At 48.8% G+C, this 14,640-nt stretch overlaps 1 protein-coding gene across 1 annotated transcript in view; it reads left to right on the forward strand.

Annotated features, from left to right (window-relative positions):
• GAPDH (glyceraldehyde-3-phosphate dehydrogenase) overlaps positions 1–3,371 on the forward strand; it is a 4,301-nt gene extending 930 nt beyond the window's left edge. The window contains exons 2-12 of the mRNA XM_042031241.1: positions 109–152; positions 734–833; positions 969–1,075; positions 1,162–1,252; positions 1,418–1,533; positions 1,650–1,731; positions 1,878–2,029; positions 2,131–2,209; positions 2,439–2,522; positions 2,675–2,772; positions 3,069–3,371. Coding sequence (XP_041887175.1) covers positions 109–152; positions 734–833; positions 969–1,075; positions 1,162–1,252; positions 1,418–1,533; positions 1,650–1,731; positions 1,878–2,029; positions 2,131–2,209; positions 2,439–2,522; positions 2,675–2,772; positions 3,069–3,138 — 1,023 coding nt within the window. The 3' untranslated portion in view covers positions 3,139–3,371. The remainder of the gene's footprint in view (positions 1–108; positions 153–733; positions 834–968; positions 1,076–1,161; positions 1,253–1,417; positions 1,534–1,649; positions 1,732–1,877; positions 2,030–2,130; positions 2,210–2,438; positions 2,523–2,674; positions 2,773–3,068) is intronic.
• Positions 3,372–14,640: the final 11,269 nt, after the last annotated feature.

Consider the following 14,640-nt stretch of genomic DNA (forward strand, 5'->3'; position numbering starts at 1 on the left):
CCCCCCCCTCGCTCGCCCCTCGGCGCGGGTGGGACGGTAACGGCGCGGCTGCCGGGGGCGGTTATTGCCGGTTCCCCTCATGCCCCCACCGCTGGTTTTTGCCCGCAGGAACATCCCGAACAGGCAAAGATGGTGAAAGTCGGAGTCAATGGGTGAGTGCCGGGGCCGGCGGTGTCAGCAGGGATTTAGGGGGGGCCGATGGGGGAGGGGGGGCAAGGTCGCCTCAAGGGCAAGGGGAAAGATTTGAGGAGAGGGAGAGGTTGAATCCCGGCGGTCCCGCTCCGCCGGCGCCCCCCGGGCAGAGCGGTGCTGCTGACTCATTTCCCTTCGGATTCGAGGTGACTCACCCCGGAAGGGGCTGCCGTTGCTCGGCTGCCCCAATTTCCCCTTCCCCCCAGTTCTCAGGGATCCCTGCAGCCCCCCACCAGAAGGTCTCCCGGTGGATCGTGTGTCGATGGCGGCCCCGGGGATGTGACCTTCTCGTGCCGGGCCGAGGAGTAACCGGATCCCCGGGGCTCTCAGTAAATTTAGCGATTGACCTTTCCGGGGCGGGGGTCGCTCTTAATCTTTAACCGGGGCGCCTTGGCCTTTGGACGAGCTGCAGGGCTTCCTCCCACCCTGCCGGCCAGGGAGCAGCGGATGATCCCGAGGGAAGGCTGCCAAGAGCTGCCTCCCATTCCCAGCTGGGCAGGTTCCCTGTTGTGCCTCCTCACCCTTGTCTTTCTCTCTCCAGATTTGGCCGCATTGGCCGCCTGGTCACCCGGGCTGCCGTCCTCTCTGGCAAAGTCCAAGTGGTGGCCATCAACGATCCCTTCATTGATCTGAACTACATGGTGAGTTGCCTTGCAGTGCCCCCTCTGGGCCTTTCCGAGTAGGGCTCCTCTGGATCTGTTCTAGTAGCTTCCCAGGGTGTTAGAGGATGATGGCAGCCTGAATGCCTGACCTTTCACTCCCCCGCTCTTTATTAGGTTTACATGTTCAAATATGACTCTACTCACGGCCACTTCCGGGGCACTGTCAAGGCTGAGAATGGGAAACTTGTGATTAATGGGAATGCTATCACCATCTTCCAGGAGTAAGTATTTTTTTTCCCTATTGCACTTCTGGAGATTGAAAGCAGGTGTGTCATGGAGCAGCTCTTAAAATTTTGTTCCTCCTTAGGCGTGACCCCAGCAACATCAAGTGGGCAGATGCTGGTGCTGAATATGTTGTGGAGTCCACTGGTGTCTTCACCACCATGGAGAAGGCCGGGGTGAGTATGTCACATAGGCACAGGAGAGAACGGGATAGTGCTGCTTCTGCCTGTGGGGCATATCACCATGTACAGAGCTGCTCAAAATGGAGCTGTGAAGAAGAGATCTGAAGAAGCAAGCTTGGAAGGATCCTGAGTTATGTAATCTCTTATCTCTCTTTTCAGGCTCACCTGAAGGGTGGTGCCAAGCGTGTGATCATCTCTGCCCCCTCTGCTGATGCTCCCATGTTCGTGATGGGTGTCAACCACGAGAAGTATGACAAGTCTCTGAAAATTGTCAGGTAAGGAGAGAGGAACATGCTTTCTGGCCTGCAGCTCTTACCAGCTGCCAGGAGTCTCACTTCACCTCAGTGGACGTGTTGCCTCTGGCTGATGAGCCTTTATCTCTCTACCCCAGCAATGCTTCCTGCACTACTAACTGCCTGGCGCCCTTGGCCAAGGTCATCCATGACAACTTTGGCATCGTGGAGGGTCTTATGGTAGGTCTGCAGCTTGGTGCTGAGGAGGGTGACCTATCCACAGATTCCCTCGTGTGAGAGGGAAGGCATCTGTTCTCCCGGTGTCACCTGGGACGCTCTTTCTGGAGAGTATTGGCTGTGTTCTTAGTCCTGTGCTCTTTCTTCAGACCACTGTCCATGCCATCACAGCCACACAGAAGACAGTGGATGGGCCCTCTGGGAAGCTCTGGAGGGATGGTAGAGGTGCTGCTCAGAACATTATCCCAGCATCTACTGGAGCTGCTAAGGCTGTGGGAAAAGTCATTCCTGAGCTCAGTGGGTGAGTGTTGTCCCTTCTCGGGTGTCAGGAGGAGGCAGAACATTCCTAGGCTGATGGAGAAGTGCTAGATGCCGTTCCTTGCTGACTCGTGTCTCTCACAGGAAACTTACTGGAATGGCTTTCCGTGTGCCAACCCCTAATGTCTCTGTTGTGGACCTGACCTGCCGTCTGGAAAAACCAGTAAGTGTTGTGGATGAGGTCCTAACAACTTCCAGATTTGCCCCTCCTTCCTCTAAGCTCTGTCTTGCACCTGGAATTACCCTCTCTGCATCCATCTTGTCCTGAAGATGTGATCTTTGTGAAAAGAGCATGTGCTGGGGTGTGCCCATGTGTGTCTCCTCCCTCCCCTGTCCCCTTGGACATTTTGTGTGAGTTGGGATCTGAGCACCGTGCATCTGTCTATTCTCAGGCCAAGTATGATGATATCAAGAGGGTAGTGAAGGCTGCTGCTGATGGGCCCCTGAAGGGCATCCTGGCATACACAGAGGACCAGGTAAGGAACGCCTGCTCTCTTGGCCTGTGGTTATTGGCACTTGCCTCATTTTTCTAAAAGACTCTTGGCAGCAGCATTGCCAGGATCCTGGTTTGGGCACTTGGGATTCAGGCTGTGGGCAACCATATGCGTTACAATTTCTTCTGTTTCAGGTGGTCTCCTGTGACTTCAATGGTGACAGCCATTCCTCCACCTTTGATGCGGGTGCTGGCATTGCACTGAACGACCATTTTGTCAAGCTGGTTTCCTGGTAGGTGCAGCCCTGGGGGATGTGGGGGCTGGCACAGACAGGTTACAGATTTGGGTCCTGTTGGTTACTGCTGGTGATCCAGGTGGATGCACAGACCCCTGTGGTGTAGAGTGGCTCCAGTCCCACTGTGGAGTGAGATTGTTTCTTACCTGAAATTACTGTAGCTGCCTCCTTCCTGCCCCCAGAGGGTGGATGGGAGTTCAGTTGTTTTGGGGATGGGGCAGAGGAGCAGGAAGAATGGAAGAACGGGTGCAAGAAATGGGTCAGCCCTGACAGCACTTGTTTTCTGTCCCCAGGTATGATAATGAATATGGATACAGCAACCGTGTTGTGGACTTGATGGTCCACATGGCATCCAAGGAGTAAGCCGAGCACACAGCCCCCCTGCTGCCTAGGGAAGCAGGACTCTCCTTTGTTGGAGCCCCTGCCCTTGTTCACCACCGCTTAGCTCTGCATCCTGCAGTGAGAGGCCAGTTCTGTTCCCTTGTCTCCCCCACTCCTCCAACTTCTCCCCGAACCTGGGGGAGGTGGAGAGGCTGATAGAAACTGATCTGTTTGTGTACCACCTTACATCAATAAAAGTGATCACCATCTGAAAAGCCTTGTCTGTCTGTCAGGGGGAGATGGGAGAAGAGGGCATGTATGTAACGAGCAGCTGCAGGTGCCTGCATGGCACAGTCACCACCAGCTGCCTGCTGAGCTGCTTGTTCCACATGGGAGAGCCCAGATTCCAGCCTGTGAGCCAAAACAAGGTGTGGTGCCGGGCTGTGCTCTACAGCAGGACTGTGTGGCAGGATGGGAAGCAGCTCTGTGGCTCCATCCACCTTTTACCTCTGCATTCGCTTGTCTGATAGGCATATGCAGAATAAAAGTGCTGAGCAGATGACTCTCACATTTGGTTTGGTAAAGGGGTGCAAGAAACAATTCTTTTCCTGCCTCTCCCTCAGTGAGGGACAAGGAAGATACTTCCTGGTGTTAAAAGGAGGGTGTTTCAGTTGCTTTTACCTTTTAAAATGAATTGGTTTTGCCCAAGAGGAAATGGCTGCCTAGGGACGTGTGGGAGGCCGGTGTTGGCATGGTGGTGGCCAGTCTTAATTCTGGCTTAATTCTCTGCGTAAGGAAGGGCAGCTGCAGTTAAGCTGCTGAGCAGCAAATCTCTGCAAGGTGAGTGTCAGCCCTCTGCCTGCATTAGTTCTGGAAGCATGAATGCTGCTGGGCAGGGACGGGAGCCTTCCATGACCTGTGAGCAGTAGGACAGATAAGCGATACACTGCACAAAATCACATGGCCCTCTGTTTTCAGCAGCTTAATTTAGCATCTCAGGGCTGATGTGTTCTCTCCCTGGCAGGCATGGCTGGAGCTGTTGTCCAGACCCCAGCTGCTTTAGACTGATCTGGATGCAGCAAGGATGTAAGCCGGAGGAGTTAAACTCTCAGGATCAAGGTATGCTGGACATGGTTTCCTGGAGCCCCTTATCTCCAGCAGTTGGGCTGGGTAAGAATTAAAAGTTTGCTTGGCTAGAGGGCAATGACTCAAAGTTGTATTGCTAAGAGAAGAAGGTTGAATAACCAGCCTCTGGATAGGAACTGGGACTCTGAGCAGCTTGTTAGCCCTGGGACAGCAGAAATACTTGGATTACACCACAAATGGCCCCGTGGGAGCTTTAGGTAACTCTGGTGTTAAGTGGGAAGTGCCTGGTGCTGGAGCTCAGTGGAGGCAGCCCTCCTGTGGAGCTGGGTTTCTGCCGGGATGCTGTGTAGCTTGGAGACCTCTCAGGCTTACAAATGAGTCTCGGGTTGGTCCCATCCTGTTCTTGATTGCTGTGCTTGGATGCTTTGAATGGCTGTGCTGTGTGCTGCTGCCTGCACATTTGTGTGCGTGCCAGTCATCATCTCACTTGATAATCTGGAAGTGCAGAGAGGCTACTAAAGCATCTCATGGGGGAAAAGGATGGATGTCCTGTTTTCCCGTGTAAAACATATTTTGAACTGGGTTAAAAGCTGGAAAGTTTCTATGAGTCAACTTTTTCCCTTAAAAAGCCTTATGTTTCCTAATTGAGATAAGGCTACCTGAAAATTGGTAGAGCAAAGAATTCCTGTTATTTAACAAGTCTGAGCCTTATCCAACCTGAGCTCGAATTGCTCTGGGAATGAGCAAAGTCATTCAGCCTGGGAGTGGAGGAAGAGGATGTGCTCTCAGACCAGCTGGTGCTGGGAGCATTTGAATAAAGGTTCACTCTGTTTTAAAGTACTCTGTTTAAAATAGTTTCAACTGGTTTACAGTCTTGCTTGAAATTCCTAGAAAAATTGTATGGTACTGAGGTGAGGAAAGCCAGGAATCACAGCGTTGAAAACATGGTTGGTCGTGTATGGAAACAGGGAGAGTGAGTGTGGCAAACTAGTCATGCAGCTTTTGGACTGCCTGGAGGGCTTGGTTTCCTCTCTCTAATATGCACAGCTCTTCCACCTCCTCATTTTGCATCCAGACACTGTGCCTGCAGATGGCACCACAGCAAGGCCCCCTCTGGACAGATGGAAAAACTAGCTCAGTGGCCAGCCTGTCTGAGAACTGCAACCCTGACCTAAAAAACCCCATTTAATTCTTTTTTTTTCAATCAGTTTGGAAAATTGACATATATGACTGTGGATGATATTGGGATAAAGACGGGAGATCTGCTGTGGCAGCTGCTTCTGTCTCTGGAGAAGAGTTTTCCCCCAAGGAGAGGGGAGCTCTAGGTTTGTTCTGATGGTGTTTCTGAGGAAAGCAGATAGAAATGCTTGGTCAGGCAAGGCAGGTGCTCAGGCAGACGTAAAGAGGCTCTGTTCAGCAAATGAGTGAAAAGCAATTGTGCCACTTTTCTGGGACAAACCAACTCCAAGAGCAGCTGCCACAAGCCAGAATCCATCCTGGTTTGTGAACACCTTGCCAGGGGAAGATACAGAAAGACACTGATCCTAGCTGAAGGGTTGACTCTGCATTCCTTGGCTGGCCAGGTACCAGGGCTCACTGTGCAGAGCCGTTGTAGGAGAGGGATGCACCTAGGAAAGTTCTCTGGCTGACCCAAGGGACAGCTTCTCTGATGGCAGCCAACCATTTCTAGGGGTGGTAAGCTCTACCTTTTATTCTCCTTTTTTTAAGACATCTAAGGGTAATTAGCAGTGGTGTTACAGGAAAATTTAGTTTTATGGTAATTTTGAACATTTAGAGAAATTATTTTATACTTCCTTGGCATTTCCACAGAGTTCTACACATGCACTGCCTTCCCCAAGAAAGGTCCTCAGACCACCTTCATGTTGAGATGTCAGCATGAAACTTCAGCATTAAGGAAGATGCCATGTAGTGAAAATCAGCTTGAGCAGATGTGGAAAATAATTAAGTTCACTTGGAAAATCACTCCAAAACATAACAAAATGGTGACTGTGTAAGCACAGTGAAAAAACGTCTTGGACATTTAAAACATCCTGTGTCCACTTCTGAGGTAAATCAGTCTTTGAGCAAAGCAATTGACAAGACCAGGGCAAGGAAGAGGAGATACAGGTCTCTGAAAGACTATGGCACAGTTAAAAAAGACAAACGTCTTAAAGAGTAATGTTTCAACCTCCTTCATAACAGATGCCATTCACAAAATGCAGGTTCATGAATTAGGGTAAGCAAACACCCCTGCAGGCTCCAGCAGTACTCACATTTCATCAAAACCAAGCTGCCTCCATTTAGGCAATCACCCTGGGTACATGCTGCAAAAACAAGTTATTTGTTACTTACTCTGCTGAGCCAAATGTAATCTCTTACTCTAGGACAGCTGACTTACCTCCATGCATTACCTTACTACAGAAGTATCATCTTCTTGAGGGAGTTATTCTCAATTAAGTGTTCCTAGAAGGAACAGTAGTGCTGGGTTATACTTTACAGCATAAGATTTGAAAAGGCAGCTGTCAAAAAGCAGAAGCTGTAGTCAAATGAAAATAAAAGAAAAACTCATAAATAGTAGTAAATGAAACTTAATAACCCCCCCCAAAAAAGGAGATTCTGTGATAAATAGAAAAGGAAGAATGAAAACCTCTTTCAAATGCATCTTGGAGATAAGAAACTTGCCAAAGAGCTGTAAGATGCTGTGGGAAGCTTAAGGCCATGAATGAAGAGTAAAGTTGATGTTTTGCAGTCAGAGGAGCTTTGGGGTGTTGCCAGACAGGAGATTTTTCATTGGCAGCAATGAGATGAAGCCACCACTGAAAACTGAAGCATCAGGACTTGAGAACGTGTCTGTGGCATGAAGGGCAGCAAACCAGAGTCAGGTGGTCTTCAGCATGAAATGGAGGAACAGGTAACTGTGCTGCAAGTAATTCACCACTCACCTCAACCCCTTCCCATGATGAAAAGCAATGGGATTTAGGAAAAAAACGGCCTGGCAAAACCTTTCAAAGAACTGTCCTAGGTCAGGGAAGACCTGTCCAGGTTGAAAACTAGTGGCAAGGCTGGTGGCAACTGAGAGAAAGTGTGAGTGGCCAGCATCTGAGGCCCTCTGTCCCACCAATCAACACCTTCAGAATAATTTGGAGCATGGGGTGCCAAGGTTTGATGATTATACAAAATGACCCAAAACACTCAGCCCTGAATCAGCCTGTGGAAAGGTGCAGAAGGATCTTGTGACCGAGTGACTGGGTTATTAAAATGCTGGGTGAAATTCAAGGTTGCTAAGTGAGAAATACTACGTGTAGTGGGGGACACAGCTCTGACATTGCAGGTCTCAAAGCCCTCCTCTGACATTGCCCAAACCTGCAACAAACAAGTGAGCAACTTTTGTTTATCTTGCTCTGAGTCCCAGGCCAGAAGGGGAAAAAAAAAGATGGTTTGTAATCTCCAGGTTTTTAGTTGCCAAGTTGGATACTGGTTTAGGTGCTGGACACCAAGCACCAAATCTTACCTGGCCTCCAGCTTCCCCACCTCCTCAGAAGCCTTGTATGTCTTTATCAGCCTGACAAACTGCCATCTAGACCAACATCATGAAGTGACTTTAGGCACTGCGCAAAACCATTTGTCTTTCTTTTAAGGAGCAAAGTAACTATTAAACTTTTCATTCTCAAAACATTTTTTTCCAGCCTGGAATCATGGTTAGAAGTCTTTGGTCCATCTATTCCAATTTCTAATGCAAAGCAGGACAAAGGACACCAACCTCCCATGCAGATAAAAGATGTTTAAAGACGTCTTCAGTGTCTGGCTGAGAACTTGCACAAGGTTGCATGTGAGTCCCGCTCTCTAGGTCTTTCCAACCCTTCTGTTGTCCCAGGGAAGGTCAGTCACTATTTCTTGCTCTTGGATATATCTATGCATGGCTATATATGTATGGCAACAGAACTCCTCTTTTGACCCTATTCAGAAATATCCTGTAATGCCTCTTGGCACTTTTGACCAACATATTTACTCCTTTTTGAGAGTCTGTATCATTTCTACATATCAAAAATGGTATCAGTTTTGTCTGTCAATTCCTTGTCCTTCTATAAATGTGACTTAAATTGCAGATTTTTTCCATTCCTTCATGATTTCTCCCCTCCTCCCCCCTCCATTGGTTTCTCATTGGCTTTTGTCCATGCCCTGTCAGACTAAGCACTGACGTCATTTGCTTGCCCATCCACCCAGGCTTTTCTTTAAATGTCTTCCCTGATGCTTTTAAAACTGACCTCACAAACCACGGATTTCAGCAGCCAGTGCTTTTTTGTCAGTGTGGAGGTTACTGTGCTTTGCAGAACACCGTTTGCAGGAGCACAGCGACAGTGCCGTCTTTTATTTTCAGCATTGCTCACTCCAACTCCCCAGGCAGCCTCAGGCTTTGTGTGGGGGCTTGTTCATCCCTACTGCACCCCGTGCACCCCACACATTAGTGTGCTCCAGGTCATCTGTGCCTGGAATTGTTACAGTGCTCATCTGGAGATCCTGTCAAGGATCCTCCTTATTGCTAACTACCTGGAAAGTGCTTCATCATTCCCTTCTGACCACATTCTGTATTTTCCATATACAGAACAGACTTATCTGGTGAGTACTTCTCTTTTTTTTGCCTTTTGATTTTTTTTCCCCAATTTCAGCCAGTAAAAAAAAACAATATTACTGTTAGGATTGATTTTTCTTTAAATATAACTAGAACAGCATGTTAGTTCCTTAGACATTCAGGTATTGTTTTTTTTTTCTGAGGTATATGAGCAGCTGAAGACCTTTTTCATACAGCTGCATTATTTTGTTGTCCCTCTATTCCTTTTCTCCTAACCACAGTTGCTGTAGTTGTTACAAGGTTTATTTTTGTTAATGTAGGTCAAGCTTTATTATTGTTTCTATTAGTTACTCTCATTTCTAAGTACTTCTGTCACATAGCCACTTACTCAAGGAAGTTCACTCACTGAAAGCTATCTTATGTTTCTAAATCACAGCTTTTTGAAAAAACTGGAAAAATCCTGCTCTTTCCATGATCTGCCTCTTATTTCACTCTAAGAAAAAGCTACATAACACCACACAGTTCTCAGCTGTGACATTTTGTCCTGGCTGATGTCTCAGTTTGTTTCTCTGTTGATCCCATCAGTCTTAACCCAATATTCATCTGTCATAAGGACATCTAAAATCCTTGCCTTACTTGGGCATGCCATCATTTGTAAATTGATGAGAAATTCCCCCTGGCATAGCATATTCTTTGGTATCCCAAGCTGAAGTCTCCCACTGACAACACAATTTTGTCAAGCAAAGCAGGGAGGTACTTACAAATTAAATCAACATGTTTGGGGGGGGGGGGGGGGGATCAGGAGTATATAGAAGACCCTTCAATGCTTTGATGAAATTGTGTGTCAGAGCATGTTTGGCTCTCAGCTCTAGAGTGAATATGACTTTTATCACAGCTTGTAAACCAAGTTTACAATGGCTCTTGCCTATTCCTTTATTCAACAGGTTAGACTGATCTAGCATTTCTACCATGTGGCTGTGACCCTTAAAAATATCAATTAACTACATTTCTACCTACTCTGGTGATTTCTCTTTCCTCTCGCACTTTGCCGAGATGCAGTCTGCTCTCAAAGCCGAAAATGCTGCCTCTTCCCATCTGTTGTGACATTTGTCCAGCTTGATCATGATGGCTTCTGGTAGCCACTTGAGCTCCTTTTCCATAGTGTTATCTCAACACCCAGCTCTTACAGCTGCTCTCTAAGCTATGACATCTATACACCACCCACCCGAGGACCTACAGCATCACCTCCTTGCTCTGTCCCAGGGGAAGTGTCCCAAGCATTTAGAAAATTCGCATCTAAAACACCTCTCAGAGTTTCATACATCCAGTGGAAGATTAAGCAATGATTGGGCTTCCCTAAAGCTGACTGTAGCCCTTCCATTCTCCGTGCTGCCTTACCATCACTCCTAGCATTAAATCACCATGTGCAGGGGCCTGGCAGATGTCTTCAGGAGCCTGTCCGTGCATCATCCAGGTGCATTCCCAATGAGACAGCACTCCACTGTGTTCTGCATTAATTCTGACCTCTCCTCTTGAAAGGAGGTTTCTTACCTGTGGCCAGAGTACTTGACCTACTTGATCATCACGTGCAAGTTCTGGCATACCCTGTGCCACAGGTACCTGAGACACAACAACCATAAATGTATAAAGAATATGGCCAAAGGTATAAGGCTTAGGAAAGTCAAGCTCCCAGCTCAAACCTAGAAACAAAAACAAGTCAGACTCTTCCAGTGATATGATCTAAAAGAGATGGGATCCAGGAATGAAATGAAGAGAGGGTGCAGGTTCACTTAACACAAGGAAGAAGATGTGGGCTACTTAGTGGTTAGGTTTCCTCAACCCTCTAAAGCAAGTAAGCACCATCCCACACTTATGCAGTCAGGAGCAAGGAAAGTCATGCTCCCCACTCTCTCTGTGGGAACATCTGCTAGTATTCACCAAGCAATTCAGTGGGCCTGGTCAGAATCCCAGAATGGGTAAGGTTGGAAGGGACTACCAGTGGAGTAATCTGGTCCAGCCTCTCTCCTCAAGCAGGTTCATCCCAGAGCACATGACACAGGATTGCCTCCAGATGGTTCTGGAGTATCTCCAGTGAGGAAGACTCCACAACTTCTCTGGGCAAGTTGTTCCAGTAAAGAAGTGTTCACTGTGTGTCACCCACACACTAAAGAAGTTCTTCCTTTGTTCAGTTTCTGCCCATTGCCTCTTGCCCTAGTGCTTGGCACCACCAAGAAGAGGAGCCTGGCTCCTTCCTCTGACACCCAGCCCACAGATACTTATAGACATTGATGAGGTCCCCTCTCAGACATCTCCTCTCAAGGCTGAACAGGCCCAAATCCCTCAGCCTTTCCTCATGAGATGCTTCCTCACCTAATGACTTTCATTTCCCTCTGCTGGACCTGCTCCAGGAGCTCCATGTCTCTCTGGGACTGAGGAGCCCAGAACTGGACACAGCACCCCAGATTCACCTCACCAGGGCTGACTGCAGGAGCAGGATCACCTCCTTCAACCTGCTGGCAATGTTCTTCCTAATGCACCCAGGACACCATTGGTCTTTTTGGCCACCAGAACCACCATGTCCTTCTCTGCAGAGCTGCTTTCCAGCAGGTCAGCTCCCAGCCTGTGCAGGTACATGGGGCTATTCCTCCCCAGGTGCAGAACCCTGCATTTGCCTCTGCTGAATTTCAGAAGGTTCCTCTCTCCCCATCTCTCCAAGCTGTTGTCCTTCAGAAAGGCAGCACAGCCCGATGGGGTATCAGCCACTCCTCCCAGCTTTGTGTCAGCAGTGAACTTGATGAGGAGGCATCTCCCCTTCATCCAAGTCATTGATGAATAAGTTAAACAATGATGGGCCTGGTACTGAACCTTGGGGGACATCACTAGTGACAGGCCTTCAGCTAGACCCTGTGCCACTGACTATGACCCTCTGGGATCTGCTGTTCAGCCAGTTCTCAATCCACCTTACTGTCTACTCATCCAATCCACACTTCCTAAGTTTGTCCATGAGGATCTTGTGAGAGAGTGTCAAAACCCTTGCTGAGGTCGAGGTAGACAATACCCACTGCTCTGCCCTCATCCATCCTGGTAGTTTTCTCCTGGTAGAAGGCAATCATGTTGGTCAAGCATCATTTGCCTTTAGTGAATTCAAGCTGACTCTCCTGCTCACCTTCTTGTATTCCACATGCTTAGAGATAACCTCCAGAATGAGGTGCTCCATCACCTAGTTGGGATTGAGGTGAGGCTGACTGCCTGGTAGTTTCCTGGGTCCTCCTTCTTGCCCTCTTTGAAGACTGGGATGACATTTGCTTTCTTCCAGGTCTCAGGCACCTCTCCTGATCTCCAGACCTTTCAAAGATGATCGCTGTGGTGTCCACCAGCTCCTTAGCACTTGTGGATGCATCCCAACAGGGCCCACGGATTTGTGGATATCACATTTCCCTAGGTGATCTCTAACCCAATCCTCCCTGCCCAAGGGAGAATCTTCCTGCCAACATTCATTTTCCCTGGTCTCCGGGGTCAGAGATTCCTGAGGGCTGGTCTTGTAAGTGAAGACTGATACAAAGAAAGCATTCAGTCCATTTGCCTTTTCTGTGTCCTCTGTCACCAGGGTCCCCGCTCCATTTAGTAGTAGGCCCACATTTCCCTTTAGTTTTCCTTTTGTTTTTACACATTTGAAAAAGCCCTTCTTGCTGTCCTTGGTATCTCCTTGGCCTGATTTAATTCCAGATGGGCCTTACTCTGACAAAATCCCTGTATTTTTTTCAAGTAGCCTGTTCCTGATTCTACATCCTGTGTATCTCCTGCTTGTGCTTGACAGTTCCTGTTGATCCACAGAGTTCTCTTGCCCCCTTTGCTTGATTTCTTGCTCATGGGGATGTACCATTCTTGAGCCTGGAGGAAGTGGTGCTTGAATACTGACCAGCTCTCTTAGAATCCTCTTGCTTGCAAGGCCTGTTGCCACAGGATTCTTCCAAGCAGGTCCCTGAAGAGGCTGAAGTTAGCTCAAAGCCATGTTGAAGACAGGGTCTCCGAGGATGAGAGCTCACCTTTCAGATGAGTCCTAGGGAACACCACCAGGGAAGGGGTAGGGGAGGTGACTGCATGCCATAGGATGAGAAATGCATTCAGTGGGGAGCCAGGACTCACTTCTGGAGCATGGCTGGCACTGCCTGCTGAAGTCCTTTGCCAAGAGGCTGATCTCAGCACAGGGAGCACGGAGTGCAGCAGCCATGGCGGAGACCTGTGTGTCTCACCCCAGCTCAAAGGCTGATCGTGTCCCTCAGTGCCTCATGGAGGCAGGATGCTCACAAGTGGGTCTCTCCCAACCCCAAGAGGGACAGCTCTTGCCTCAAGGGGGGGGTTTTGTGCCACTCCTGTGGCTGACAGTGAAAGTTGTGCCTGTCCTCATCTGGACACAAAAACCCAAATGCTGGGGGGAAGAAGGCAGAGCAATCACCAGCACCATTCCAGACTGTCCAAGTAAGTCTCTGCCAACATGGACTTCTGAGGGGTAAGAAGCTGATGAACCAGTCTGCCTAAATATTCAATGGGAAGACCTTATTGCCAATCCAGAGATATGATCCTCAAAGGATAATGCTGGACAAATATTCAAGAGGTCAGCACTCAGCAACCACAGTCCTGAGTTGAATGCTGACAGAGGGACTGCCCAGACGCATCCTGCCATGGAACCCCATTCAGTCCGTGCTTGGACTGTTCTTGGACATTAAACACTCACATTAATGCACAGACACTGAGCTAGACAGGTCTTGTTATTGCTTCCTGAGTGGGCACTGCCGAGAGGTGTCCTGGAAGGGGTGACATTAGGGACTCAAGAAGCAATATGGCACTGAGTAGTTCCTAGACATCACAGTTCCCAGCAGGGCTCATGGTGGAGAAAAGCAGACTAAATACTCCCCAAAGAATGAACAGGAGTCCACAAAGAAGAATTCAATAGATGGAGGGACCACATCTCCTCATTCCAGCATCAAAGATGTGGGGTCACCACTGCTGGACAGGTAGGTGGTCCAGCTAACACCAGAGGCCTTGGGCTGTGCTTCCCACACTGAGAAATTGCTGAGGCAAAGGACCCATGTCGCATATCCTGCCAGAGAGATCTTGGAGGCTGTCAAACTGGTGGGGGAACAGAGCCTCTTACTGGTGATACCATTCACCAGGGAACAGCATCTTGCACGTGTGGGTGGTGGAGATTTCGGTTTCACTGCAAATGGAGTCCTGGCAGGCAGTGTGGGATCAGGCTCTCCACGTGTCCTGGGACACGGGTGTCTAGCAGCACCTACTGTTCCTCTGGGCAACAACTGCTTGAGGCAGAGATGTCAGTCCTTCTGTGCTTCACACCTCAAATCTCTCAGGGTATGTACTCTGCAGCCTTGTGGGTTCCTTAAGCAGGACCAAGGCAAAGGTATGCACATCCTGGATTGTGCACGGGGGAAGCCAGAAGTTGTTGGCCACTCTCAGAACTCTCCACAAGCCAGAAAGAGCAGAAAACACTGCAAAGACACCTCCAGGAAAGGGGATTTGCATGAAACAGAAGAGCCTCCAGGCAGCATAGGAAGTGACCCCTGATCTACTGTGTGTGAGGCATCATCACTTGAAAGTAGAAGACTGAAATACTAAAATACTTCCTCTGGCTTTAGCTCTTTTAGGTAGAAAAATAAAGAGGGAACAGGGAAAGGAAATGCAAACAGTTGAGCAAGGTGCCATGGAGGTGAGGGCCATGGCAGGCACTGAGGCATGCACCTCCCATCCACCTGCACACCCATAGGCAGCCAGGGCTTCTGCTACTTCCCAGCACCCTGCTGCTCCTGTGAAACACCTTCCCAACCTCCTGCAAGAAGCGAAGACGGCAGTCAGGAGTCGGAGCCCAGCCA

The sequence above is a fragment of the Corvus kubaryi genome, unplaced genomic scaffold (genome assembly GCF_017639235.1).
Source record: "Corvus kubaryi isolate FWS band 111438036 unplaced genomic scaffold, C.kubaryi_AGA036_p1.0 37341, whole genome shotgun sequence".
NCBI lineage: Eukaryota > Metazoa > Chordata > Aves > Passeriformes > Corvidae > Corvus > Corvus kubaryi.